A 26,119-nucleotide genomic window follows, 5' to 3' on the forward strand; every position below is an offset into this window, starting at 1 on the left:
TTCTGGCCTGTTTGGTTCCCTTTGACACACCGAAAAACCCCATCTACAAGAGTAGTGTCCGAGAGAGCATCCTGGAAGACTAAAGAAGTGGATAGCCATTTTGAAAACACCGCAAATAAGATCTAAAACATTCAAATGACAATGACAAACACACTGCGATATTTCCCACAGTAAGCAACAACAGTGTAACAATTTACTGTATTGCAATTTCGCTTTTTTGGGGGGATTAAAGTTCGTGTGGCTGTTACGACTCATCAACATTGCAAAATATCTTAGCCCATGCCAATGAATATGAATAATTAATTAGGAATTTGTATAAAGGTTTAATATTAGACCTTGCTGCTCAGGTTTCAATAGCTCATCATCTTTTTTTAAATGTTCTTATACTGTATTACATATGGAATTTGCCACATTGACAATCAAGCGGTACAATCTGATATTCATGTACTTGAATTCCTTATTTCATAAAATGCCAACACACCTAGTGTTGGCATAATGAATTTTCTCCTTATATTTCAATAAAATAACGAGTTAACGAGTCTCCCTTTATGCCCCATTTACACATAAAATCACTAGGTGAATATGAGAAAAACATTCCCAACTGATAAGAGTCTCTTTCACCATTGCACACGTACATCAAGTTCATGAATGACAAAGAAAAAGTCATGGCCGATGTGCAAATCATTCCCTCGTCACGCTTCTCTCCGCCACTGGCCTACAACAGCCTGACGCCCTTGAGAATCACCATTATTTCCACCCTAGTCCCGAGTCAGTAGGGTACACAGTGAAGAAGACGTGCACCTCCGCCCTATTGCGTCACACAAGGCCGCTGAACTGCTAAAAGATGACTTGTTGTCGTTGCATACGCTCCAAATAAAAATCAAACATGCATAAGACTACTCTTCTGCATTTCCATGAATCTCAAGAACCCTCATCGCAAGACGGGGGTCGACCAAACCATGCATTGCCTCGCTTTGTATACTTGTGTGTGTGTGTGTTTGCGCCACGTCTACAAGGCCGGGTTTAGGAAGGGTTCTTCAGCAGGGTGGAGTGGATTGGTGGTTGGGGGGGGGGGGGGGGTGATACCTAATAAGCGATCGCATTCATTCCCCATATGTTCATGTCCCATATGTTTAAAAACATCTCTATGCTGGCACGTGGAGCACACAGAACGGGGAGGGGTGTGGGGGCGTTGATAGTAGATGGGGGGGGGGGGGCGGGGGGGTGTAGGGTCGTGGTGGCGTTTGGAGTAGCGGTGCTGTAGCGGGCTAGGAGGAGAGGGGGGGGGGGGTCACTGCGTAGGCCCCCCCGGCGGCGAGGTAGAACCGTTGGCTTTGCTCTTGTGCTTGGGAAGCAGCTTGCTGCGCATGCGGCTGAGCGTGGCGGTGTGGCGGGCGCGGTCCACCGCCGCCGGCTGCTCCAGGTACACCAGGTCGTTATGGGACTGGCTCATCCCCGGCTCCTTGCGCTGGTGGCGCCGGCGGAAGAACAGCTTGGCGCTCTTCTGGAGGAAGCTGCCTGCGTCCCGGTGAGGAGGGGAGGGGGGGGGGGGGGGGCAGAAGGGAGAATTGGTTAACAGCAACGCTAGCAGAGAGGGAGACAACCAACCTAGCCCCTCCAGTAAAGGTTGGGGGGGGGGGGGGGGGGGGCTGAAGACTAATCTAGGTCAAGACTGAATCCCACAAGACCTGAAGCCTAGCCTAAAGAATCAATGGAATTGGAAAGATTGTGTCAGGGGAAACAGCCCGAGTCATAAGCCTGTTTGAGGTAGACCTCATTCGAAGGCCATTGTTGTGTGACTGTCAATTCATGAACCTAAAACACCAGTGATCTGTGGTGACTCATTTTATGTTAGCCCATTGGAAATGTCACACAGAATATTCCCCAGATGCGCGCTATTGAAGATGGTTGGCCTTTTAATGTCAGGTTGTGGTATGGAGAGTACCTTAAAAGGGCGGTTTTTCATTTGAAATGTGGTTATGTCTTTTATGAGTCAACCTAGGAATATATTTGGCTTTTTGTCACTGCTATAACATCTTCGTTTAGAGAAAACAGGTGTAAAATCCTATGTTTCGTTCAGTCTCCCCCAACCGATTTGTGAACCTTCTACTATGCTCCGAACTCAAGTTGCTTTATATTTGTGACGCTGAAGTTCCTTTTCCAAGGAACTTCAACGTTACGATGAAGGGACACCTTGGGCGAGGTATATGGATGGGTGGAGCTCCGTCTTGGCAGCGGTTGATGTTGAAGGATGGGTCCGAGAGAGGGTTAAGCTTCTCAGACCCTTATAGCACAACACTGCGCTGTATGCTGCATTTAATTAACCACTTATATTCGCTCCGTATTAAGCTCATCAGTAGAAGTTGGTCAATCCATAAGAAAAAACTCCCCCCTCCTTTCTACAACTCTAAGCCCAAAACACTTATACTTATACATACATATAAATCTGGGTTTTCAAATTTGAGCTGAAACAGGAGGTTCACTATAAAGGGAATCTGTAAACTAGTGTTATACCTAAGTTATACCTGTTATAACTAAGTAATACCTCATACTACACAATTCTGACATTTTGGAGAAATATACAAATTCATATGCTTTATATCATAATTAAAAGTCAAATCTTTCATCCGTATGTGATTGTATGAATCCATGCCATGATTTCATCCATGAAACCATATCAGTGCAGATAAAAACAAGTAGAAGAGTGTTGCTTGACTTTCAAAATTAAATTATAAAAATAAAATATGTGAATTAAAAACACCTTAGTGCAATGTACTACTGAATAAGTACTACATACGAGTATTGTATTCTACCCACCATCTTTCATCTACTTTCTACATACTAGAGAGCCTACTATCCAAAGGGCTGAACAATATATTACTTTTTTTTTTAACCTAAAATGTACATTTTAGGAGGGAAACTAGCAGTAACTCGCCATGTTTAGAAACTGCATGGCGATGCATGTTCCAAACCGCCTACAACTGAATCCTCAACAAGGTCAGGATGAATAGGAAAGGACATTGTTGGATGAATAATCCAAATCATATTCACATCATGTCTACATTGTTCAGCCCCGCTCCAATGTGTCAGTGCCGATACAGAGGAATCATTTCATGTCGCCACAAAAGGATCTTTCATACTCTCGCACACGCATGTTTTCTAGTCTACAGGCAATCTACAAAGTAACTTACTGGTCTGGGCAAAATGGCGGCTTAGTAGCGCCGTTTTCCTCTAAGATGGCATGGTAGAAAAAAAAAAATCAAAGAAGCAAGGTTGGACGAGCATTAGAGGAACACCAAGTCCAGGTCAATAACACCATACGTAACCCCCCCCCCCCCCCCCCCCCCCCCCCAAACCCCCAGGCTGATCCCCGTCCCCTCCGTGGTTCACCTCTGCTCTTCTTGCAGCTGGCCTCAGACACGCACATGGACAGGGACAGGTTCTCCATCTCGTCGCCCGCCTGGCTCTCCCAGTCCTGCGGGGGGTGCCCCAGTCCACTGGGGCCGGTCGGCTGGGCCTCTGACGGAGGCGGCGGGCTGCTGGAGCCCGAGGCGATGGCCACGGTCATGTCCTGGCTGGAGCTGCCCTCCGACATGGAGGCGTCCATGGCGGCGGCGTAGTCCGCCATCAGGGCCAGCTCGTCGTCCTGGGACAGGGGGGCCTGGGGGGGGGAGAGAGGCCGGCAGCGCTTTAGGAAACAAGGGGTTTACGGGCCTTGGATTTCCCTAACTGAAGGATTAACACACTTGTTGTCATTGAATCCTAAAATCTATAAAAAGTGGATACGTTCACTGAAAAACACTGCTGAGGCGGAATGGCTGTGGAAAGTTACAAAACACATTGTCTTTCGTTCTGCAGCACATAAAAGATTATGATCTAGCTCTTCCCGGTAAAAGGAGTCATGCCACAACCAGCCCTGAAAGTGCTGCTGCATGTCCTCATTGGACGACACAAGGGGGGAAAACCGGCCAACTATTTGGCCTGATCTACCCCTGTTGACTCATAAACTCAGCAACTCTGTGTGAATGGTGTTGTACAGAAGTCCACAAACAGAGACTCTCTATACCCCGTCCCGGGTTATATCACCATCCATTCCACAGTCCGTTTGTATACCTTGGCTGTCACTGATTGATTGAAAAGCTGCTTCAGTGGAGAGCCATGCCTTATATACACGGTCATGGCTGCATAGTTCAAGTTATTTTTACCAGTAAACAAAAATGTTAAATAGTTATCATTCCCCACATAAATCCAGAGACTCTGGTCCACATTGTAGCTCATGAAGAGCTGTTTGAGCCGTAGGGAGCGAGACGCAGACTAAAACAACTGCTATTACCCCCCCACCCCCATGCACGGCCCAGTGCCATTACCTTGGTAATGCCGGATATGATGATGGTGCTCTTCTTGACCGGGGACTTGAGCTTCTGCTTGGCGGACTGGTGCAGCTGGCGGATGGCTGCCTCTGCCACGGGGTCCGTGCCGTTGAGCATGAGCAGCTCCGTGTCCGACGACGACAGTGTCTTGTTCACCATGGCGCCGGCGCCCGCCGCCACCGGCAGTTCAGAGACGCGGCGCTCCGACAGCTTGGACTTGGTGGGCGTGACCTTCTGGGTGGACTCTGGAGGGGAATGGAGGATGGAATGACTTCCTGTTTGGTGTGCCGGTGTAACCCCTGCAGAGCTGGTGTGCTCGTGGTTTATGCGTTTGTGTTTCCCTTCTCCCTGAGGTGGAGACTGAAAATGTAAATTGCTCTCCGCCAACTTTCCCAGTCTCCCACCGAGCATATGGGCCATGTACTCCAAAGATAGGAGCTGTTCTTCTCCGTTCTTATTTTTAGGGAAACATGTCATTTTGATTTAACGCTTTGTGAAGACAAGTCGTTTTTTTTTTTTTTGTCCTAGTGAGAGGGCCTCAAAGTGCCTTTTTCTGCCAAGTCATGTTTATGAGCGCTTGCATAAATAGCATTCAACAAAGAATGCATAGCAGCAACCGTGTCATGGATGCAATGCACCAGGGAGTTCCATCAGGAGCCAAGCATGAACAGACCTCGGCGTACTGTACCGGCATCGAGGTGACCTAACAGCTATGTGCACTTTGGTAAATGAACGTGTGCGGAAAAGAATGTGGCAAATCCAGTTCGAAGTGATTGGCAGACGTCGCATTGCAAAGACAATATCTACAGATCGGTAATTCTTTGTTTACATGCAGAACAAAAGCTAACCAACTTACTGAAGGTATGCTGGGAACGTCGGCTACACTCCGTGACGCGCTACTCCCTGACTAATGAGGGCCCCATCAGCCGCTCAACTAAATGTCAAATATTTGCTGTCCTGGCTCCACAACGTTGGAGCGAGCTCTCCCACTGACATCAGGACAGCTGAAACCCCACCAATCTTCTGCCGCAGGCTGAAAACGTATATTTTCCTGACTGCGTCTTGGCCCATGATGAAAAATAATAAATACAAAAGAAAGGAAAAACTCTCTCCATCCCTTGTTTCTACATAGCAGTCAGCTAATTTGATGAATTGTATGTGCTCTTGAACTTTTCGGGTTGCATCTTCATAGTTGAAAGCACTTTACTTCCAGTTGCTTTGGACAAAAGCGTCAGCCAAATATATGTGATGCAAGCCAAACACTAGAGCAAGAGTGGATTAGCAAATCTCAATGTTGAGCGACTCAAGCCACCAGGCGGACGAGGTGGAAAACCCGGCGACTAACCCTATCCCATGAGGTAATGACGGGCCACAGCAGCATCATGTCCTTATATCATAACAAGTCGGGGAGCGCAAACTACAGCAAACCACGAACAAACGTTTAAAGGTGACATGTTATACCACCAGGTGTGAGTGTGATTAGCCGTTACAAGTCGTTTTGAAAATCGGTCTCTTCTGACATTACAAGTGGGCGTGTCCACCTAGTTGTGTGCTGGATAGATCAGTGGACTGTAGCACACGTTGTGATGTCAGAAGAGGCCGATTTTCAAACGGCTAATCAAACTCACGCCTGGTGGAATAATGTGTCACTTTTAAAACTGATATGCTGCATACTTTCCACCCACATGGGTTAACCTGCACATTGCTCTCTGGGCCTCAGGCTACTGCTCTGATGGACCCGGAGCTCCTGTACCTGTGCTGAGCGAGGCGGGGAGCGCTCGGCCCGGCTTGCTCTTCACCGCCGTGATGGTGGTGACCACCGTGCCGCAGGGCATCACCGTGCGGTCCATCTCCACCCGCTTGGTGGGGGCCGGCGTGGGGGGCAGCCAGGTGCGCACCTCGCTGGGCTCCAGGTACGTAAACTGGAACAGAGAAGGAGGGTTGGTTATTAATAACGTGCTTGTATATCACGTCATGGTTATAATGGGAAATCTGAAGCGAGAGTTCAACGGGTGCTGGTAATTGCCCTATATAAAAAAAGAAAAGATGTAGAAAAACTAATATAAGTGATAAACGTGCAAAATAACTTAATTTTAACTGACATGTCATGTCACAAACGCATCGTTATTACTCATTGCACATCAACCTACCTCAGTAGTCAGTGATCCAGTCACTTGGTCTTTGGTCATGAGTGCAAATGTTTGCTGTCCTTTGGGTTGCATCTTGGCGAGATGGAAATGCACAGACACCTGACCTAGTAAAGAATCTGGCAACACAAGCAGCACATTCTTCAGTCTGATTGCACAGTCGGGTCCCACTGAAACCCATAGAAACTGATCAGCAAGAAACGCGATTAAAGTAGGCTCATAGGACTGGATGGATACACCACTGTTTACTCCCCGTATCCAACAGCCTTCATAGGCTGCCTGATAGCATGGCCATTGACATTTAACAACTAACCCTCTAGCAACCCAGTCTTTGTGGACAACCAATTGAGCACTTGTTAAACAAATGTTAAGCAAGTGCAATGTAAATAAGTGATAGATTTGCGAATCTTGGCTGCGGTGACAATTGTCATGTCAATGCCAGATCTGTTATCAGGATAGATATATGGCAGTTTACTGACAACACTACATACACTGTATACACAAGTATACACAACCGTGTGCCTGCAATCTTAAGGTTACACATACAGATCGCAAAATGTGTTAAAAGATTTAAGTTCTTAATGCATCCAGAGCATCTGAGGAAAGGGGATGTACACCTGTGTGTGCACAGTCAGCACTTGTGTGACATGGCGAGCGGTTTTACCATGGTTTCAAACTTTTATAGGAGGAAGGAAGACAACTTCAGTTACTGAACAGGTCTTGGCCTACTTTTCCCTGCACCTGTTCATATGCAGAGCCGCACTTTCTCAGAAAAACCAAACGAGAGTTTGTGATGATGATGAGGATATGGGCTCTGGGGAGTGTTCACTTCCATCTCCCAGGCTGGGCTGGCTCATCTGACCAAGGTGCGACCTCGATGGGACTTTCTAGCCACCGGAGACTTTTCACGCAATGCGACCGGATGCTAATGAGTGGCATTGGAACGCCATTTGTAACCCAAGCCTCAGGACAAAATGTACCAACTCATCGTTACAAAAACGTCCACGCCATTTATACAAAGTTGTACAAACCATTGGATTTCCTACTAAACACAGACCGACAGTAAGAGTACTCCTGGCCTACTGACTTTGTGGAACCTTACTGCAATTATTTCATATGGATTGTGTTGTACTCTGGGATTCCCATAAGCCCTTGAGTCGGAGGAGGCTTTAAAATCAAATGCATTATTATTATTTTTTTGAGAGTAGACTGTTATTCCTCCATGGCTACTCATGCACTAGTGGTTCTGCAGTTTGAAGCACCCTGTAGAATCAACAACGGATGCCAAGCTCCACTCGGTCTCATGCAAGACAGACAGACAGACATTTCCATCTTACCCTCTTGAGGTTGCCCATCATTCAGCAGCTGGATGTTGAGCTCTTTTGAACGCCCATTCAGCTCACTAAGTAAGACCGAGAGACAGACAGGATTTAGTCAAGAAAATAAAAACATTTAAAAATAATTTAAAAAAGAAGAAAAAAAAAAAATAAAATACAATTTCAATTAAATTACAATAAATACAATTTCAGTTAGCTGTTTGATGTTGCAGTTATCAACGAATGTACCTGGGGTAGCCAGACGTGGTACCACAACAATAAATATAAAAATAATAGCCCTGTCGATCGATAGATGGATTGATGGACTGTCCTTGTTAATGTATCCCTGCATCTATTGATCCACTGCTTTAAATTGTGGGTATATTAACTGTTTTTACTAAGTGAATCTTAAAGCACTTTGTTTGGGTGGCACCCATTACAAAGATTAAGACTAGGATTATCTTTCTACACTATTCCGTAGTACTATGCTATAGAGGTGGACCTACAATATGAAAGGCTGGTCCCAGGAGGGCGAGGTGGAGTTCTTCTGGACCGAGGTAGAGAACCTTTGTGGAGGGTCGTCCATCTGCATGACACACACAGGATTCACGCTGCCTGCGGAGCACAGACACAGACCACGCATTAAAACAAAGGGCTTCTCTCCGTACGCCATGTCGCTTCACAGGAAACACACAGGGGAAAATCATGTCACAGGGACCTGTAGGAATAAAACACAAGGTAGGTAGATAAACAAGGGCAATCGTGAAATGGAGGGAGGGGAGAGAAGGGAAGGAAGTCAACTGATGAACACAAGCTTGAATGTCCCTTTCCACGTATCCAGGAGCTATGTGGCAATTCAGCAACAAAAGACCCCCCAGACACCAGACCGATCCAATATATGAATAAATAAATAACCCCGGCAGCGCTCAGGACAGAACTAGGGCAGGTCACGATGACATAAGGAGGAGCAGTAAATGATCTTCAGCAGCAGATCTACGGTCAAACCGCTTATGCGGGGGGGGGGGGACATCACAAATCACTGCGACCACTTGCACATCGTTTTGAAAAGGCAGCGGTCAGCCAAAAGCGTGTCTGGGGTCGTGAATAATACAACGATTTACCGGGATGGCCAACCGCCCTGGTCTGAACGATTGCACAATTTGCTTGCCTCGGTAGAAGGGGATTGCTTATGGCAGAAGGGGGTCTAGCAGCCGAGAGCCAAGTATCTCTCTGAGCAAAGTGGGCCCAGGCATCCGTTCTGCTGAGAGAAATGTGAGCGAGGCCTGGAGCACAGGAAGGAATCTCTGTGAGGAAGAGTCAGCCCCTGGCGCCGGGCCAGGAGGGAGAGCTCATCAATAACATCCACATCAGGGTAATTGTCGTCTTCATTTTGAGTGCGCGGAGTGCACCGGTTCGCTTGGTCAGCCCTTCAGGATTTAGCTTTTTCCGTGATTGTCATGGACAAAATAAAACGTAATTTCCCGGAGAAATATGCAATGCTTTGTGTACGTTTTCTGCGATTAAAAGATGCGGGAATGCAATTGCAAAAAAATTAAAATACAAATACAAATCCTTCATCAAATGTAATTTGCATTTAAAAATGCGGGACTACGTAGCCACGCTTGCTTGTTCATAACTACAATGAAGAAAGGGAGTTTGTTGTTTGACGTGATATTTTTTGTCGGACACAAGATGATCAAAATCAAGAGGAAGTGAGAATATTGTCCATATCATGGAGAAATGTTGCGGTGAGTGAGCAGTAAGCTTGTGCAATGTTATGAGGAAAAAAAAAATGACATGTTTAGTGGACAGGCAGACAAAATAAATTAGTAACTAGTAACAAGGACGCCATCTGCAAGTCCAATAAAATGTACTGCAAGTCAGAGTGATGCCCAAACGTGGAGTTTAAGGAAGGGACAGAGCTGCTTGGTCCTGGGTTGCCTTGTTTTAAATTAATTTGAAAACAGAACACAACTACATTTTTAACTGTGACCCATCAATATGTTAAGGCAATAGGAAAACGTCGTAGCAGTCACTGGGATAATCATGTCCAAAGAAACACTTCAATCATGTACGAAATACAACACAAAAGTAACTCAATGGCCCTACCTGCAGATCCACCGTCCTGATTGAGAGTGACCCGGAAGTTCTTGACCAGCAGCTTCCAGTCGTGTGCCCGGGGTGGTTTGGGGGGGGACAACACCTTGTTGCATGACTCCTGCGTTCCGCAAACACAACAGGGAAGAGGAGGTCACGTGACCGCCAACACAGATGATAAACCTCTCCTTCATCCGGGCAAGGCTGTGCTCAATGTCCAAACTAAAAACTGTGAAACGGTAGAGTGCAGCATTCTAGGGATGGCCCGAATACATCATTTTAAGCTTTCGATATTGGTTAGGTTTCCAAACGAATATCCGGATATTCTGTGAAGAAACTATAAAGAAAAGATCTCCCTCCATGGTGAGTCTCTTTCACTGCCTGTAAAAGTAGCAGGAGGAGACCACTGCTGCAGAATAGAGTTTTATCAACTGATTGTTTTCTCAAGTGGTTCAATTGTTAAGTAACAAATGTCTCATTTGAATGGCACAAAATAGCAAAACAACAATATCACACATCAGTGGCTTTCGGATCCACTCATCAGTCATTTATCACAAAGAAAATAGGTGGATTGAACATTGTGAAAAGTTTTGAATACATGTCAAGGCAGGACTAGCGCTATTTACCGGGAGAGAAATCACAGAGGCGCCATCGTGGGGGACGGATCGCCATAAAAGGAAAAACGTTGCTACCTGTTCTATTCATGTTTACTAAATAACCAACACATTATTTTTAGTAGGTAGAGCTTTATGGTGTCATTTGGACTTGTTTTTAGATTGAAATGACTCAAATGAATTGATATTCGAATACCTACCTAACAAACGAATATCCGGGTATTCAATACACAGGCTCAGCACTACAGCATTCAGACAAATTCAAAACCCTGCCCACTAAAGGGAGTAGCAACACGCTCAAGAGTCCAGCCAGGTGAACATGGCTGATGGCACAGGCCACGCCGGGCCTTTGACAGCTGAATCTGAATGACAAACACACTCATTGTGCACTGTTTGTTTTGACTGTAATTGCGGCCCAGGGCTGCAAACGCCTTCGACAGACAAGGGCTTTATTTACGCAATGCACACATAGATTACCGACGCGTGCAGTTTGTCATTACCCCTCTCGAAAAACTACGTAGGTCAGAGTGTGAATCACCAGATATGAACGGCCTGGAAACTATAATGATGGTTCTGACACAGACACAACATCAGAACAATATAATCAAGAAGACTCAACATTTTTTAAATCCCAGATATATCAACAACTCGCATCCCCGGGGCCAAGTGTCCCTGAGCGAGACACCCAGGCCCAACTGCTCCCGACCGGCAGGGCTGTTCCCTCCAACAGTGGATGTGAATGGAGTGAGTGAGTGAGTGTGTGTGCGTGAATGGATGAATCGCACACACAGGCCAGGCATTCCCCATGTATGGATCGGCGGTCGCGTGTCACAGGCTGGGCTGCGGGCGCCGGCCTTGTGGCTCGCTGGTGGCCGTGGCTCACCTTGAGCCCCGAGGGCTGAGCGGGCCTGCAGCTCAGAGACACGCACGGCCGTGCAGCGCCCAGCAGCCTCCTGATCCGGTCCTTCAGCTCGCCGGCGCTGGGGGACGTGCCGTTGTCCTGAAGACGAGAGGAGAACATGGGCCGTGTCACGTGCGCTGGGGTAACACATATGTCGTTCAACTGCACTCAAAAAGGAAAAAGGCTGCAGAATGGTTTGGTCACTATTGATTTGACTCCTATTCGGTCGCTTTGCTCCAAACCGATTTAGTCAAATTGGACACAATGACACATCTTGCTGTAGGACGTCCACAGGTGAGGTGGCGGACATGTGGGGATTGAACCCGGTACCTCTGGGCTAAGAGTCAAAACACCTTGGCCGCTACAATAACCACCTGAGCGGCCTTGGCTTCAACGAGGCCCTATAGCGGCGCTACAGTCACGGTGCTCAGGGCAGCGTTACCTGGGTGAGGCTCGGGGTGAGCCGGAGGTCCCGTGTATCCAGGTAGGACACGCCCCATCCCACCTTGACCTGCTCGCCGGCCTCCTGGAGGTCGAGGTCCAGCTGCAGGGAACACAGAGTCAGGGTCATTATTGTTATTATGGGGATTTGCTCACAAGGATCCAGGTGAAGGGTGAAGCCGCACACTGGATTCTTTCACATTAAGGAGCTCATTTTTGTCCCACACTTTTTCACTCCACATTTTATAACTTGAAAAGCCCAGATTTGGCTCTCTCACAATAAGACCACGAAATGATACCACCGGGAAAGGCATAAAAAAAAAAAACCATTGACAATGAAATCAAGCTGGCTTAGAAACCTCTCAGCTCCTTTCCGAAGAACGACATACTGTTGGCGGGGACAACAAGAACGCATTAAGGGAACTGACAAACAATGAACCACCTCTATGGACACAACGAAACAAAAAGGGAATTATTTATTGGCCACAATTGGTTGTGAAACAAATCCAGCAACAGAATTCCTCCACACACTCACACAGACACACACCTCCTGCGCCGGCATGCCTGGATTCCAGCGCCAGTGTACTACAGTCGCCTCTGTGCTACTAAACAAAGGCCTCATCACATCCCAATGCAGAATGCCTACATGGGTATAATATAACGACACCGACGGCCCTACATGGTCAAATATCTACTAGTTACTTCCAAGTTCAGTTCTAGTTAGCCAGTACCCTTCAAGCCATAACACACGGAGGAGGCCAAACTCTAGTTTGTTCCGGATCAAAAAAAAGAAAATGTGCCCAGTTAGCAGGAATCATGTCCGTGTTATTAGCATCACATGCAGCGAGGCCTCATGACGCGGTACAGTAGCACAACGCTGTTTGGAAACAAAGTGAGAGCGAGAGCGGCAGGGCGCCCTCATTGTGTGGCTGTTCATTATTCACGAGGAATAACAGCAGGGGTTCAGGGTTCACGTGCACAGGCCTGGGCCACCGGCCCCTGCACCGGCCAGGACTGTTCTAGTTGGGGCAGGAGTCAGAGCCTAACAAACTGGAACCTCTGGTGTGATCACGGATGGTAAGGAGTAAAGGGGGTGGGGGGGCCCGCACTGAATGCTCCAGACAGAGGGGGAAAACACTGCATGGAAGGCTTTCACCAATCAATCAACAGCTAAAACAAGCAAGCCCCGCCCCCAATCCAGAGCTGAGCCTTCAAGCGGCTCACTCCCATTGTATTTACAGCACAGGGAGATTAGGCCCACAGCCGGGCCAGCAAGCCCCTTATTGGCTTATAAATAGCTGTCATTCAACTGGGACGCCGGCTATGCATGCCCTTCATGAGGACTCGATTCAAAAGCAGGCCTGAATCAAACGTTTTTGAAAAAAAGCACCTAGGTTAATTATACATTACATCATTGTGTTTGGTCCCACGGTACAACAACCCTAAAATCAGCAATCTGATGCTTGAGCCGTTTAAAACCGGTTTGATCCAGACAACACCTGTCCAGTAGCATGTTGGATGTTCAGTGACCTCAGCTCTTACCTATGCATGATTTAACGATTTCTTTGAGTAAAAGGACAGAACAGGCGGGCCAAGCCATTCTTTGCCAAAAGCCCACTTTATGGGTCTGGCAGCAATCTAAATGGAGCTCTTACGGCCATTTTCCTAGGGCAAGCATTTTTATGTTTTTTCTCCTTCCAACAGTGAGACAAGGCGAGATTGCCACTGTTCAATGAATAAGGAGCAGCAGTAGTAGCAGCAGCAACAGCACAGCCCTACCAATTAAAACAAGCTCCCAGCGACTTCTGAGTGGCCCAGCCCTGCTGTTAAGGTGACCCGCTGTTTAGGAGACGTGACGTTAAAGATCCAAATGAGTGCGTGCGTGGGCTGCTAAATGGATGGTTGGTGGTGTGTTTACCTGTATCTGGAGGGGAGCGATCTCCACGGTGTATGGGCGTGGTTCTGCCGAGGACAGGGACTTCGTATTGAGGCTGAACTGAAGCCTGTCCCCCACCAGCTTGCAGCGAGCGGTCTGTCGGACGAAACAAGGCCTTTCAGAACAACGCTTCTCCTACCTAGCTACACGAGAGGCCCATGTCAACATGAACCGTTTACCCTTAAGCAATGTAAACATGACTCGGCTGATGTGGGTTATTTCAAGCCATGCAAAAACAAAAAAGGGGGAGATATGTAGTCTTGCCCAGTACACACGCTTTCAAACAGTACAGCCCAATACATAACAATGCAACATAATGGACACTGTTACTTTTGTTTCTATACAAGATGATGATATTGTATCTACACAAAAAAGACCAACGATTTTGACTGTGGTGGGGTTGCGTGAGTGTGCATATTGAAGCATACAAAGTAGGTGTCACGTGATATGTTCTCTTCTCACGAGTGCCGTTTTGGACAGCAATTCAGAATACTTGATACACACACAAGAGTCTAGGGAGTTGCTGCTTATTAAACGCCATTTAACGAATAACAAAGCCCCTGGCGTCTGAATTCAGGTTACATCATAAACCCCATTAACTCAGCAAGTAAAACAAGCCTGAGTTTGTACAACAATCCCTGGCAGCCACAACTGAAAAGCTGTCAGCCTGTCATGTTCGCTGTGTCTGAATAAGTCATGTAAAAGAAAGTTAAACCTTCCACATTGAAGCCTTACATTAAATTAAATGCACCTACATAAACATTGAATGAAATATTGAGATTATAGATATAATATAATTCTCAATGAAACTGCAATTTACATGTGTGGCCTCCATAAACTGAAAAAATCAAAAATGTATTAACTGAGAACTGAGCTTAATCTAATATGTATCATTGATTAGAATTGAATGCCTTGATCAAATGTGAAAAAAGTGACAAGATAAAAACCTCTAACAAAAGGAAACTGCAAAAAATGGCAAAACAGCTAATTCATCAAGACTGCCTTCAGGGGCCATGATATGACAAAAGCATGCATACAGGAAGAAACGGAAACCATCAGTCTTGAGTGGTTGCCTTTATAAACAAGTTCTATGTTAACGAGAACAAAACTGTCCTTGGAAAACAAATGCTAACTTTATGTGGGCCTGGAAGGAGGAGGGGAACGTGGCACTGACATTCAACAATGGCTCAATTGATCCAGAAATCTCCTCCGACCCTCTGCATTATTTGATGAAGGATAGTGGCTCATAAATTACCACCATTAATCAAATAAAAGCATTGAAATACCCCCAAAAAAGGCTGTTTCAAGTATCACATATATAAGATGGCTGACTTAAACCTTAAGAGAATAGGGTTAAGCTTACCTTGTGTCCGGCAGACTTCTGGAAGCTACAGACTTGACTGACCACCAGGTCTGATGACTGGAGGCCATCCTCATCAAATGACATCAACAAATGACCCTGTGAGGCGATGATTGGGAGACATATATTACTGCAGTCAGGGGCAAAGATGCATGGTCAACATATTAAACAGCAGTAAATGCCTATAAAGATTGGACGTAAAATCGTAAAAGAAAAAGGTGTCACAAGCCTAGGATGTAACATTTACAAAATAAAGAAAACGTTAAGCTACGTTGCTATAACTACACTACAAGATTACCAAAGTACTAGGAAACGACATATGGGAGTTCACTCAACATTTCTGTATCTGCATTTTTGGACACCAACCTTAAAACATAGGACTTTCAAAAGATATGCAACATTTTAAACGCCATATTACACGGATATTGGAACTTGGACGGAATTCAGTCTCCAGCAGTAAAGGTGCTAGTGACAATATTGTGGTTATTCTTGCAGAGCTCAGAACCACATACGCAGAGCACCTATTTGCACAGGTCCACATACCCCAGACCTCCGTGACTCGTTGTTCAGCGCCCTGCACCAAGCTTCTTTCCATTGACTTTTCCAGCTTTGCAATGACAGCATCCATTCCAACAGTGCGTCCGCTTCCTCCTTTGACGCATTGTTTTGTGCCGGTCTCGGTCCGTTCGCTAGATAACCGTGTTGGACATATTGCACTAGGTACAACAGTAACGTAACCACCGATGCGATAAAAAGTGTGACCATGCAGAGCCACTGTGGATCTCCCAAGCCAAAAAATGTTTCGGAGCTCTCCGTGTCAGACATGCTTGGGAAAACGGTCCGTAGCGCAACACGCTTATGATAAATGACCTGGCATCCTAGAGTACTTTCCTAAGAAGGTGAGCGACATCGTCGACGAAGGCAGTCCGTCTCATCCTGTGTGATCCCCATTCAATGACTGACAGCTAAAAACAAGCTCTCCCAAAAAGTTTGAAGTATTTTTTTCCATGTTATGGTACTGTAAGGTGCCCGTAACGAGCTCCATAAACATCACATATTATACCAGTCGGTTACAGAGCGATCGAAACATGCAAAAAATATATACTTAAAAAAAACACCGGAGCTGAGGAATTGCACCTACAGGCTATCTGCTATCCGCGTATATGTGACTGGAATTGAGTTGTTAGCTTAGCTAACAAAGCTAGACAACGTCCAGCCATCTATTGTATATTTCATCTATCAGCTTCGTCAAAGTTCCTCAACCGGAAAACATTCCAATGCTCACGACTGTGTCCAGATTCAGCTATCCAAGGAAACGGGAAGCCAGAAAGGGAAACCATTTGATGGGGAGCCCCACGAAGTTCCCAGTGCGGCTCGGCGCTCGGCGTCCACCGTGAGCTCGTCAACTCGCCTTCCTCTGAAACGGATATGTGGCACTAACTGTGTTTCCCACAACCCACCGCGGCCCCCTTAAAGGGGACGCCAACGCGTTGTTTACTGGCATTGGAAAGGTAACAGTGCTGAGGTATATACCGAGTACCGTGTCCACCGAGCGATTTTGTACCGAGTTAAAATAACGGTTCTACTTATGTGTGTTTTTGTTTTTTAGTTAAACGTATTAAATGTCGATCGTGACTGGACTGCACCGAAATGTTTAATTTTGATCTACTCCTTTTCCCGTAGAGTGTCGTCATCGCTTTATTCGCGGAGTAATGGCTACTCTCGCCTCGCTGGTGTTTGTGTTTTGTTATATGCTTCGTTAAGCGTTGATTTTCAATCGTCGAATACATGCTGTAACGCACGATAGAGTTGGGTTGATGTAGCTCACCGACAAGGTAAACGTTACATACGACAACGCGGTACCCATAGGCCACGCCTATTCACAGAGGTAAACAAACCGTGTTTTGTCCGTTGTTTTTAGGGACAGGTTGCATATATCTGTCAACGCAGAATACTGCCAACCTTAAATAATCAGTCAATGGCAATATAAAGTTGCTGACAATGAATTGCCGTTCGGAAGTGCTTGAGTTGACGGTGGAGTCAAGGCAGGTGGAAGAAGCGATGCTGGCTCTGCTGCACACTATCCTTTTGCACCGCAGCACTGGGAAATTTCACTACAAAAAAGAAGGCACTTACTCCATCGGCACCGTTGGTACCCAAGACATTGACTGCGATTTTATTGATTTCACCTTTGTCAGAGTGTCATCGGATGAACTTGACAGGGTGATCAGTAAGGCTGTGACCGAATTTAAGGTAAGCAGGCCTATGTGGAAATGGATTTGGCTAGCCTACCAGTTCGACCTTTCAACTAACTTGGCTTGATTTTATTTTAAACATTTCAGGATGCCTTGGGAAACACGGGAAGCGATGGCATGGGACGCATATCACTGGAGTTCTACCAGAAGAAAAAGTCCCGCTGGCCATTTTCTGACGAGTGCATTCCCTGGGAGGTTTGGAGCATTAAGGTGAACGTTGTCCACCTGGCCAATGAGCAGGAGAGGCAGATCTGTCGGGAGAAAGTGGGGGAGAAGCTCGGCGAGAAGGTGATCAACGTCGTTGAGGTCATCAACCGCCACGAATACCTGCCAAAAATGCCGACCCAATCCGAAGTGGACAACGTGTTTGACACCAGCCTCAAGGACGTCCAGCCCTACCTTTACAAAATCACATTTCAGATCACTGACACGCTGGGCACGTCTGTAAGCACAACCATGAGGAGGCTTATTAAAGACACACTGGCGCTGTGAAAGAAAACCCCAGTCAAAGACATATATGGGCCTAATTGGCGACATTTGAAGCTGCATCTTTTGATCTCTGACAACTGTTTCTCTGTATTAGAATAACAGCTGTTGTTCCATGTTCAACATTCAGTTTTCAGTCTACCTGTAGCTTACTTTTTTTGTTGCAAGATTACATTTATCTCCCTGATTTATCTACAATAACCTTTGTATAAGCCATGCACCTTTTTGAAGTAGAACCAAGTATGAAATGTTATTGTCATAATATATTGTATAAAGATTGTGTAAATTCCTGAAAATAAACACTGATTACTGCGATCCATATTTGACATGTTGGATTTTGCTTTGTAGTTGAATGTATATGGATAATGTATTTCCACCCAAGGTAACATCGATCTGTATTCAATAAGGCTTTGTGACCTTAAGTCATGAGGTCATGTGTCATTTTGCATGGTAAGAACAACCTAACTTTTAGCATGCAAGAGGATATCCTCCTCTAAAGGAAAACTTCCTCTCAGCATATTTTCAGTGAGACTGTGACCTGACACATGAAGTACACAGGATTTCCAGTCTACAATTTCCCAGATTGCCATATTATTTTTTTCCATTCAAATAAGTGACCTTGGGTTCAAACCTTGAAAAACATCTAACCAAAATAAAAACATTTGTGTTTATCAGGAATTCCCTATTATTATGGCAATCTCATAAAAAACATTATTTCAAGGGCAGATATCAGGGACATGCCAAGTATTTGTCTATTTTTGTTATAATATAAATACACAAGCACGAGCAATATAATAGAAATACACGAGCATGTGTAGAGTAGATTTGATTTAAACCCCAAATCTCAAAATTGGCTAGATTACAAATAAAACATACTGGATTATTATTCTTTATTACAGAAATGAAGCACAAAACTGTAGAAAATCCTAAACACAAAACTGCTGCAAGTCTCATAAGCAACAATTATGCAACCAATACTAATACAAATATTAATTATTGCAGGAATAGCACAATAATACTAGAAAGATAATGTTTTATATACTAACAAAATAGGTACAAAATCGAAAAATACAAACACTGCCATATACACAATATTATAATCTAGTTAATTCTTTGAAATCTTTCATATATAGATATATTTATATAAAGTTTCTGGATAAAATTAAGAGCACTATTATCAATACAGAATTTCTGAAGAAGAATATAGACAATGGTGACTTCTATTTTGTTAGACCATGTCTTTAGAGTACCCATTGTAGTACATTGTACAACATTTTTTTCAGTTTGACTTGGAATCCTAATTCCATTCCATTTTGGACAGATCCACCTTTGCAGAATAAATATAAGTCTTTAAGCCACAACCAGTTCAGGATATGTTTAGGAGTTGGCGGGTCAAAACACCACCCTTCATCATGACAGAAGTGTTTGTTGTGTTATCAATTAAATAATGTATTTGATTGTTAGATGTGTAACATAAATACCTCAAGCCATGTGTGCTGCCAGTTATATTGACCTCTGTCTCTTGGGTTGGTAAGCTAAGGGTTTTATGGAGGTGGCAGAGAAAAGTTTATTTCCTGGGAATCAGAATACAATCAAATAAAAAACATTATTTTCAATAATGACAGTGAGATTGAGAAAGATTGCTTCCATGTACCTTCCACTTTTGTATTTCGTAAATGTTTATTGCCTGAGTCAATATTTTGATCCGAGAACTACCTTGTGCTTCTATATGATCGAAATCGAGAATGGGAAAAAAAAAAAATGTTTAAGGCCTCAAAAACATTGTAAGAATATTATTTAACAGGAACTAGGACTTGCTCAGAAGTCAAAAACATATCTGAAGTTTCAGCAATGGGCCATTCCAGTACTGTAGCCAATAATATGTGGGGAATTATAATGTAATTCTCTAAAATGAACTATGGCTATATATGGTGATCCTCAAACCTTTGACTAGTATATTGGAAAGATTTCTGTCTGCATGAACCTTGATTAATTCAAAGCGTTAACATACTTCCCTGGCTCGTACACCTTATCTATGCATGTGCCATTAATTGGTATTTATCAACGATAAATAAAAAAAAACATACGATGCACTTAGAAAAAGTGAAAGATGAAATCACCCATCATTCTACCATCGTATTCTGCAGCTCCCAACCGTTATAAAAACAATAGAATGCATGTCATGAATTGTGGATATGTCCTTGTGTTCACAATCCCTATGTGTGACAGACAGACAGTGATTAGTAACAAAGTGCATACTGATTACATGCTTGCTGAGGCCACCATGAGAAATACATCCACAGACCCAATAGATCTATACAAAAGCACTAGCCTAATCTTACGTTTTACTTATCCCAAATAATTAAAAGCATTTGAAAAAAAACAAAGAACCAGAAGTTAACCAGTGAAGAAAATGCTAAATGAGCAAACTAGTTTAAAGTAACAATATGCAAACCATCCAACCGTCTCATTTAGTGAGATCTAAAATAGCGTTTCATTGCACACATTACCCATTACACCTCTAATGACCACTTGGATACATGACATGGAGGCAAGCGAGTAGGCTATACATTCAAAGTCTTCCTTTCTTAAGCTGATGCGTGTAAGCAGAGGTGTGTTACATCAATATTAGGTAGCGTCTGTCAGGGGGGCAGGGGGGGCTGGGTAAAAGTGCACTCTCTGTGTGAGGCCTACAGATGGCCGTGACTCTGCTCGTGGCTCCAGAGACTGAACGCTGTCTTGAATGTCCTGTGACAGAGTTTACACATATACTGCCTTTTGAATGTCAGGGCGGAGAGTGTGGGCGCATGGTAGAACAGAGTGTCAGATTCCTGAGTGCCAGACGTCTGCTCCACGCTGTTGGATCTCGACAGAGGGCTGGGACTGCCTTGTGGTCCTTCCATCTCCGGATTCTTGCCCTTGGATTCTGACGAGCTGCCGGGCTCCGGGCTGCTGGGCGCTTCCGCGATCGCCGCGGCTACAGGCACAGTCTGGGCTGGCTTGGCCGCAACGGCCAGTGGGCCAGGATGCCCAGAGGTTGTTTGAGGTGTCAGGGGCGGTGAGGGGGAAGGCGATGACGGGTGTCTGTCGACCTCTTTGGCCCCGGCGTCATCTCCGGTGGACATGTGGGACTGGAAGTGGCTCCAAAGGCGAAAGTTTGTCCTGAAGGCTTTGTTGCAGAGGTGACAGATGAAGGGCTTGATGTGGCACAGCAGCTCCTGGTGCCGCTCCAGGTCTTTGTGGGAGCTGAAAAGGTTGCCGCATTTCTCGCACGGCCAGACCCCGGCTTCCTCTGCCGCGCCGTTGTTGTCGTCGGTGTCCATGATTTCCCGCGCGCACACTGCCTCCTCCATGGGCTCCTCCTTGACGACCAGCTTGCCGTGGGGTCCCATGCTCAGGTCCTCGGGCACGTAGGACGAAGAGTCCTCCGAGTCGTAGACGGGCGGGCCCGACGAGTGGCCGTAGTCGACGTCCTCTCCCGAACTGCCAGTCGGCATGTGGTCGTGGCCGTACTGGCCGTGCCCCAGCACGTCGGGCCCCTCGTCGTCCTCGTCCCCCTCCGCGTCCGGCGGCTTGAGGTTCAGCTGGTCCTTCGTCGTCATCATGTTCTGATTGTGGACCTCCACCTGGTGGCGCCATATGCTGAAGGACGACTTGAAGGTGCGCATGCACTCCAGACAGGTCAGCTTCTTGTACTTGCAGTGCGCCTCGTGCTCCTTCTTAACCGCCGTGCTGGAGAAGCGCAGGCCGCAGTACGGGCACACGGTGGCGTGGCGGCAGCCTCGCTCGTGGTCGCCCTGCTCCGAGAGGGACGACAGCTTGACGTTGCAGAGTCTACAGGCGTACATGTTGGCGGGCAGGTGGTCGGCCTTCTCCGGGACGGGGGCGTCCTGTTCCTGATAAAGGTCCCGCTCGCTCGGCGTGTTCCCCTCGTCGTTCTCGTCGGGGTGGGTCCTCAGATGCTGTTTGTACTGTGACTGGAACAGAAACACTTTCCCGCAATAGGGACAGGTGAATTTGGTCCTCGGCCGGTTTTTGGTCAGTTTGGGAGACTGTAGGCTTTGTTTATTCCGCTTCAGCTTCCAGAGCAGCGCTTTCTTTATTTCCCTCTCTCGCACCATGTCAATCAGTCTCTTCTGGAACTTCTCGTCCAGCATGGAGGAGCTGGAGGACGAGGCTGGGTTCTGCACCACTCCGTGCTGGGTTTGGCAGTGCGTCCACACCTTAAAGTTGGTGTGGAAGCGCTTATGGCAGATTTCGCATGCATAGGGCTTCTCTGGGTTGTGATACATGTTGACGTGACGATGGAGCCCGGCGTTGGATCTGAACACTTTCAAACAGTTCCAGCATTTGAAGAGCTTACCCTGACGTGGCTCCCTAGAATTATCATTGACTATATCATTATCATTACTGTCTAGGCTGGGATTCGGAGGTGCCATCCCCTCTGCCATGATGTCATCGGCGATGGCGATGTTTTCAGAGGGATAATGTTCATTCAACCCTCTGGACTTTTTGAAGGGATATCTCCTGTTGTCTGCCCTCCCTTTTCTCTTTCCAAAGTTATCAAAGCCCGCCCTGGGCCCCTGTTCGATATTTGGTTGAAAATGTTTTAGGTTTACCGGCAACGTGTCTCCGATGGTGATCCGAATAATCTCCAGCGGGTCCCCCAGAGGGCTGCCGGGCTCGGCCTTCACGCAGACCCCTTCGTCTACCTGAGTGCCGTGTTCGTCGTACCCGCCGGGGTACTTTGTCCTGAGAACGAGGGGTGACGACGATGTCTTGGAACTGCCGTTGTGGCCAGACGTATCCGTCCCCGTCGCCTTCGACGCCAACTTCACGACGGACTGATCGCGGCCGTGCAGCTCCAGCGTCGGTGAGAAGACGGGAACGGGGCTGTCCATGGACAACGATCGACGCAGGAGGCTTTTGATGAGTGGCCCGCTTCGGTCGATGGTCTGGCTGTGTTCGCCCGGCTGACCCTGATAAGCACTTCGGCCGTGGTAAACGGGATCCTCGTCTTTAATGCCCAGCTCGCAGCCTGGCTGGGACCTAATATGCTGGACTTCCACGTCGCTGAAGGACACAGAGGATGTGAGCTGCGGCCTGATCATGGTGGCCAGCGATGGGTTGCCTTTCAGTATGGAACTGTATGGAAAGACGGGCTTGCGCTCTGCATCGTCACTTGTTCCGGTTGCCTTTGAATTGATAGGTTGAGGCTTCTGATGTGCGAGAGGCTGAGCCGCTTCTTGCTTAGAGGATCTGGGCGATGGCGGCCTCTCTGTGGCTTTCCGGTCACTGCGAGTCCGACACACAATGACGCTCCTTGTCTGACTGTCGGTCTCATCCTCCTCTGAGAAGGAAAGCCTCTTTCTGGAGACACAATAGGACACGTGGGGCCTTGTGGACGCGATGTTGGTCAGGAAGGGAATTCCTAAGCTGTAGCCCAGCTCCTGTATGGCTGCCAGGCTGCCCTTGTCCACAAAGAGCGAGGAGGAATACATGTAGTTCAGCACTATCTCAAAGGCATCCGCTTCACAGAAATCCAGGTGGACCACCTTCGGCGCATCCGCTTCGGTCCGTGTGAACAGAGACTGGAAATACTCACTGCTGGCTGCCAGGACACTCCGGTGGGCCTGGTACCTCTGGTCCCCTACCACCAGGACTGTGTCACACATCTGGCCGCTCAGGCGCTGCTCGTTGAGGACCCCCAACACAGAGGGCCCGTGGAAGGGATTGTTATAATGCACTAGGGTCTCCATCGTCTCCTGAAAGCAAAGCAAAACAATTGGATCTTAATGCAGGAATGTCAATATGGTATAAATCTGTAATACACAATAGAAAACTACTGAAATAGTTCATGTGAACTAGTTAAAAATGTTCAGTACCAAATGTCATGTACAGACAAAATAAATGTATTAAGAAGGGGGCAATTGATGAATCTAACACAATGAGTTATTTAAAAAGGATAACATCTTTGTAATCATTAGCATATTGTTGTTAAACCTTAAAGTTTCAAGACTTTTATATTTCATATATAATAATACTAATAGGTTATTTGTTTTGTTATTAAGAACATATAATAATATAGCCATTTAAAAAGCAATGCTTTAAGTAAAAAACAGTAAAAAACAACAACAACACAGTTGTTTCTATTTTAACTTTACAGTACGGTTTTCAGCCTCGCGAACGTGTACCAACATAACGTGTTACAGCGTGACAGTCAAAAATGTATGGTCTCTCTGCTTTATCTAATATGCACTAATGGAATTTTATTTAAATTGACAAATCTAAACATGACAACAATTCCCCATTAATCAAGGTGCTGTTAATACCCACTGAATGACAATAGATTTAATAACAAACAAAACCTCCTATCCTGGATACGCAGCTTGTTTATTCATGTTGAGAACAGCGCACCTAACAACACATGCGCACAAGGGTTCGGTTCTACAGGCATTACATCATGATTGTGTTCAAGATATTAGGCATACAACTAGCAAACATACAGTGATAAAATGTGCATTCATTAGGTGAAAACATCAATGAGTTGCCGGTTATTTCGTCCGTGTAAGTAAGTGTCCCTGACATAGAAACCGAGACATTATCGCCCGTTACATTTTTGTGGAGGAGCGCCTATGAGACGTGGCCGAATTCTTGATGCTATTTCACTTCATTCAAGTAATGGCGCGTCCGCTGTACAACATGTAGGCTACACAGGTAGTTCGCCGATTGTATCTAAAACACACAATAAAGCGGGACACAACGAAGGCAAGGCTTAAAAGTATTTCTGCCAAACAATGTTTTACATGAGAAAAAAAAAAGTTGTATCAGAAATGCTTCCCAATGGACGCTAATCCCCAAATAAAAGCAGCATTCAAAGCTGTAAGATCGCAGGCATGGACTATATCCACTCCGAGCATGGATCAGCGCAGTCGCAGGCTATACTGGGAACAGGGCAGTAGCTGTTGAGGTTTAGATCACCAGAATCTCTCATCGAGTTACGTCAGGAAAACGTTTCTAACAACAACTATGCCAGAACTATGTATATCTAGCTAATTATCTCGCTCAAGTAAGTTTTGGATGCCTTAACTTACCCTCTTGGACTATTTTTGTTCCCACTGAGCATTAAAGCCAAGACTATGGATAGAATTCTGTAGAAAACGCGTTGGTCGTGATTCCATCCATCTTGAATTTGACGTCATCCCACTCCAGGGATGAGGTCATCGCAAAGAACGCTCGTCACGTGCGCCGTGCTTTGATAGGCTGTCTAAACACTATGGGCGCGGCCAACGACAGACTGTATCGAGAAATGTTAAAGAAACAGGTTACATCATTGATGCGTGTCAATAATACTCTATATAGCATTTCTAATTAATTAGAAGTAATACTATATATATTCATATTTAGAGCTCCTTTGCACATTTTGCTGCATATTTCTCAGTGACTTAGCCTAGTAATTGAAAAAATACATTTTCTTACAGGTTTCACATTGTTCATTAAGGCATTGTGTTGTTAATCTGTCTATCCATCATTCCACTTTCCAAGAAAGCTGCCCAAGTTTCCTCTCCATGCTGTCTCGTTCCCCCAACGTGTGTCATTGCTCTTGAAGAGATAGCCTATAACCTATAGCCTATAATAAGCCTATAATTAGAAAGTAAAAAATGTAGTTCATAATGAAAGTATTTATTGACAAAAATATTGTCTTATAGCTTATTTGTTTTTATTTGCAACAATGTATATTCAATTATATATTTATTTTTGATATGTAAACAGTGGGCCCCACCTCCCTCCCTCCCTACCTCCCTCAGCATGCTCAATCACATAATCAGCTTGATACACTTGGCTGACTGACTGAAGTAAAAATAATTGAACCCATTTTCACACCATGAAAGAAAAAAATAAGCTAAGCATAACCAGCCACGGCTCAAATGCTATGGATGAAATAGTAGATCATATAGGCTCTTCACGTTAAAGCTATGATATCTTGTTTTGCAAAACGAGAGTGCATTTGTCTGTTGTTTTTTCTTGGCCAGCACAATTCTGCAAAATATATATATTTATCTCAAAAGGCAGTTATTTTTATTAATAATAAAAAATGTAAAAAGTTTCTGTTTCAATGTTGTTTGAAAACCCAACGTTTTCGATCAAATGTGTCGAGTACTAATTATTTTTCCCACCTCCCCTTTACTTGACAAT

General features: G+C 45.6%; 3 protein-coding genes across 3 annotated transcripts; 1 reads left to right on the top strand and 2 right to left on the bottom strand.

Annotated features, from left to right (window-relative positions):
• Positions 1-1,080: 1,080 nt before the first annotated feature.
• c2cd2 (C2 calcium dependent domain containing 2) lies at positions 1,081-16,567 on the bottom strand. Its single transcript, XM_084473806.1, has 13 exons — positions 15,726-16,567; positions 15,186-15,281; positions 13,805-13,918; positions 11,888-11,989; positions 11,428-11,544; positions 9,943-10,051; positions 8,340-8,448; positions 7,855-7,919; positions 6,521-6,636; positions 6,124-6,292; positions 4,368-4,615; positions 3,391-3,661; positions 1,081-1,518 (listed from the first exon to the last, which is right to left on the bottom strand). Exons 1-13 carry the CDS (start codon positions 16,005-16,007, stop codon positions 1,292-1,294), a joined length of 2,025 nt encoding a protein of 674 aa, XP_084329932.1. The 5' UTR covers positions 16,008-16,567; the 3' UTR covers positions 1,081-1,291.
• A 152-nt stretch (positions 16,568-16,719) lies between these two features.
• atg101 (autophagy related 101) lies at positions 16,720-18,244 on the top strand. The gene is made up of 2 exons (XM_084474151.1): positions 16,720-17,435; positions 17,525-18,244. The coding sequence occupies exons 1-2, from the start codon at positions 17,184-17,186 to the stop codon at positions 17,927-17,929; spliced, it is 657 nt and encodes a 218-aa protein (XP_084330277.1). The 5' UTR covers positions 16,720-17,183; the 3' UTR covers positions 17,930-18,244.
• Positions 18,245-18,960: 716 nt separating this feature from the next.
• zbtb21 (zinc finger and BTB domain containing 21) lies at positions 18,961-25,120 on the bottom strand. Its single transcript, XM_084473910.1, has 2 exons — positions 25,018-25,120; positions 18,961-23,688 (listed from the first exon to the last, which is right to left on the bottom strand). The coding sequence occupies exon 2, from the start codon at positions 23,680-23,682 to the stop codon at positions 20,614-20,616; it is 3,069 nt and encodes a 1,022-aa protein (XP_084330036.1). The 5' UTR covers positions 23,683-23,688; positions 25,018-25,120; the 3' UTR covers positions 18,961-20,613.
• Between the last annotated feature and the right edge of the window lie 999 nt (positions 25,121-26,119).

Source organism: Micromesistius poutassou (genome assembly GCF_964030765.1).
Source record: "Micromesistius poutassou genome assembly, chromosome: 10".
In the NCBI taxonomy this organism is placed as follows: Eukaryota; Metazoa; Chordata; class Actinopteri; order Gadiformes; family Gadidae; genus Micromesistius; species Micromesistius poutassou.

Bases quoted from the DNA above. Each gene is read 5' to 3' on its own strand.
- c2cd2 (XM_084473806.1), bottom strand. From the start codon at position 16,007: ATGTCTGACACGGAGAGCTCCGAAACATTTTTTGGCTTGGGAGATCCA. The intron at 11,990-13,804 runs GTAAACACACCA...TGTTCCCTGCAG, and splicing joins TCGCTCCCCTCCAGATACAG to CTGGACCTCGACCTCCAGGA. The intron at 10,052-11,427 runs GTGAGCCACGGC...TGCGGAACGCAG, and splicing joins CTCAGCCCTCGGGGCTCAAG to GAGTCATGCAACAAGGTGTT.
- atg101 (XM_084474151.1), top strand. From the start codon at position 17,184: ATGAATTGCCGTTCGGAAGTGCTTGAGTTGACGGTGGAGTCAAGGCAG. The intron at 17,436-17,524 runs GTAAGCAGGCCT...TAAACATTTCAG, and splicing joins AGGCTGTGACCGAATTTAAG to GATGCCTTGGGAAACACGGG.
- zbtb21 (XM_084473910.1), bottom strand. From the start codon at position 23,682: ATGGAGACCCTAGTGCATTATAACAATCCCTTCCACGGGCCCTCTGTG.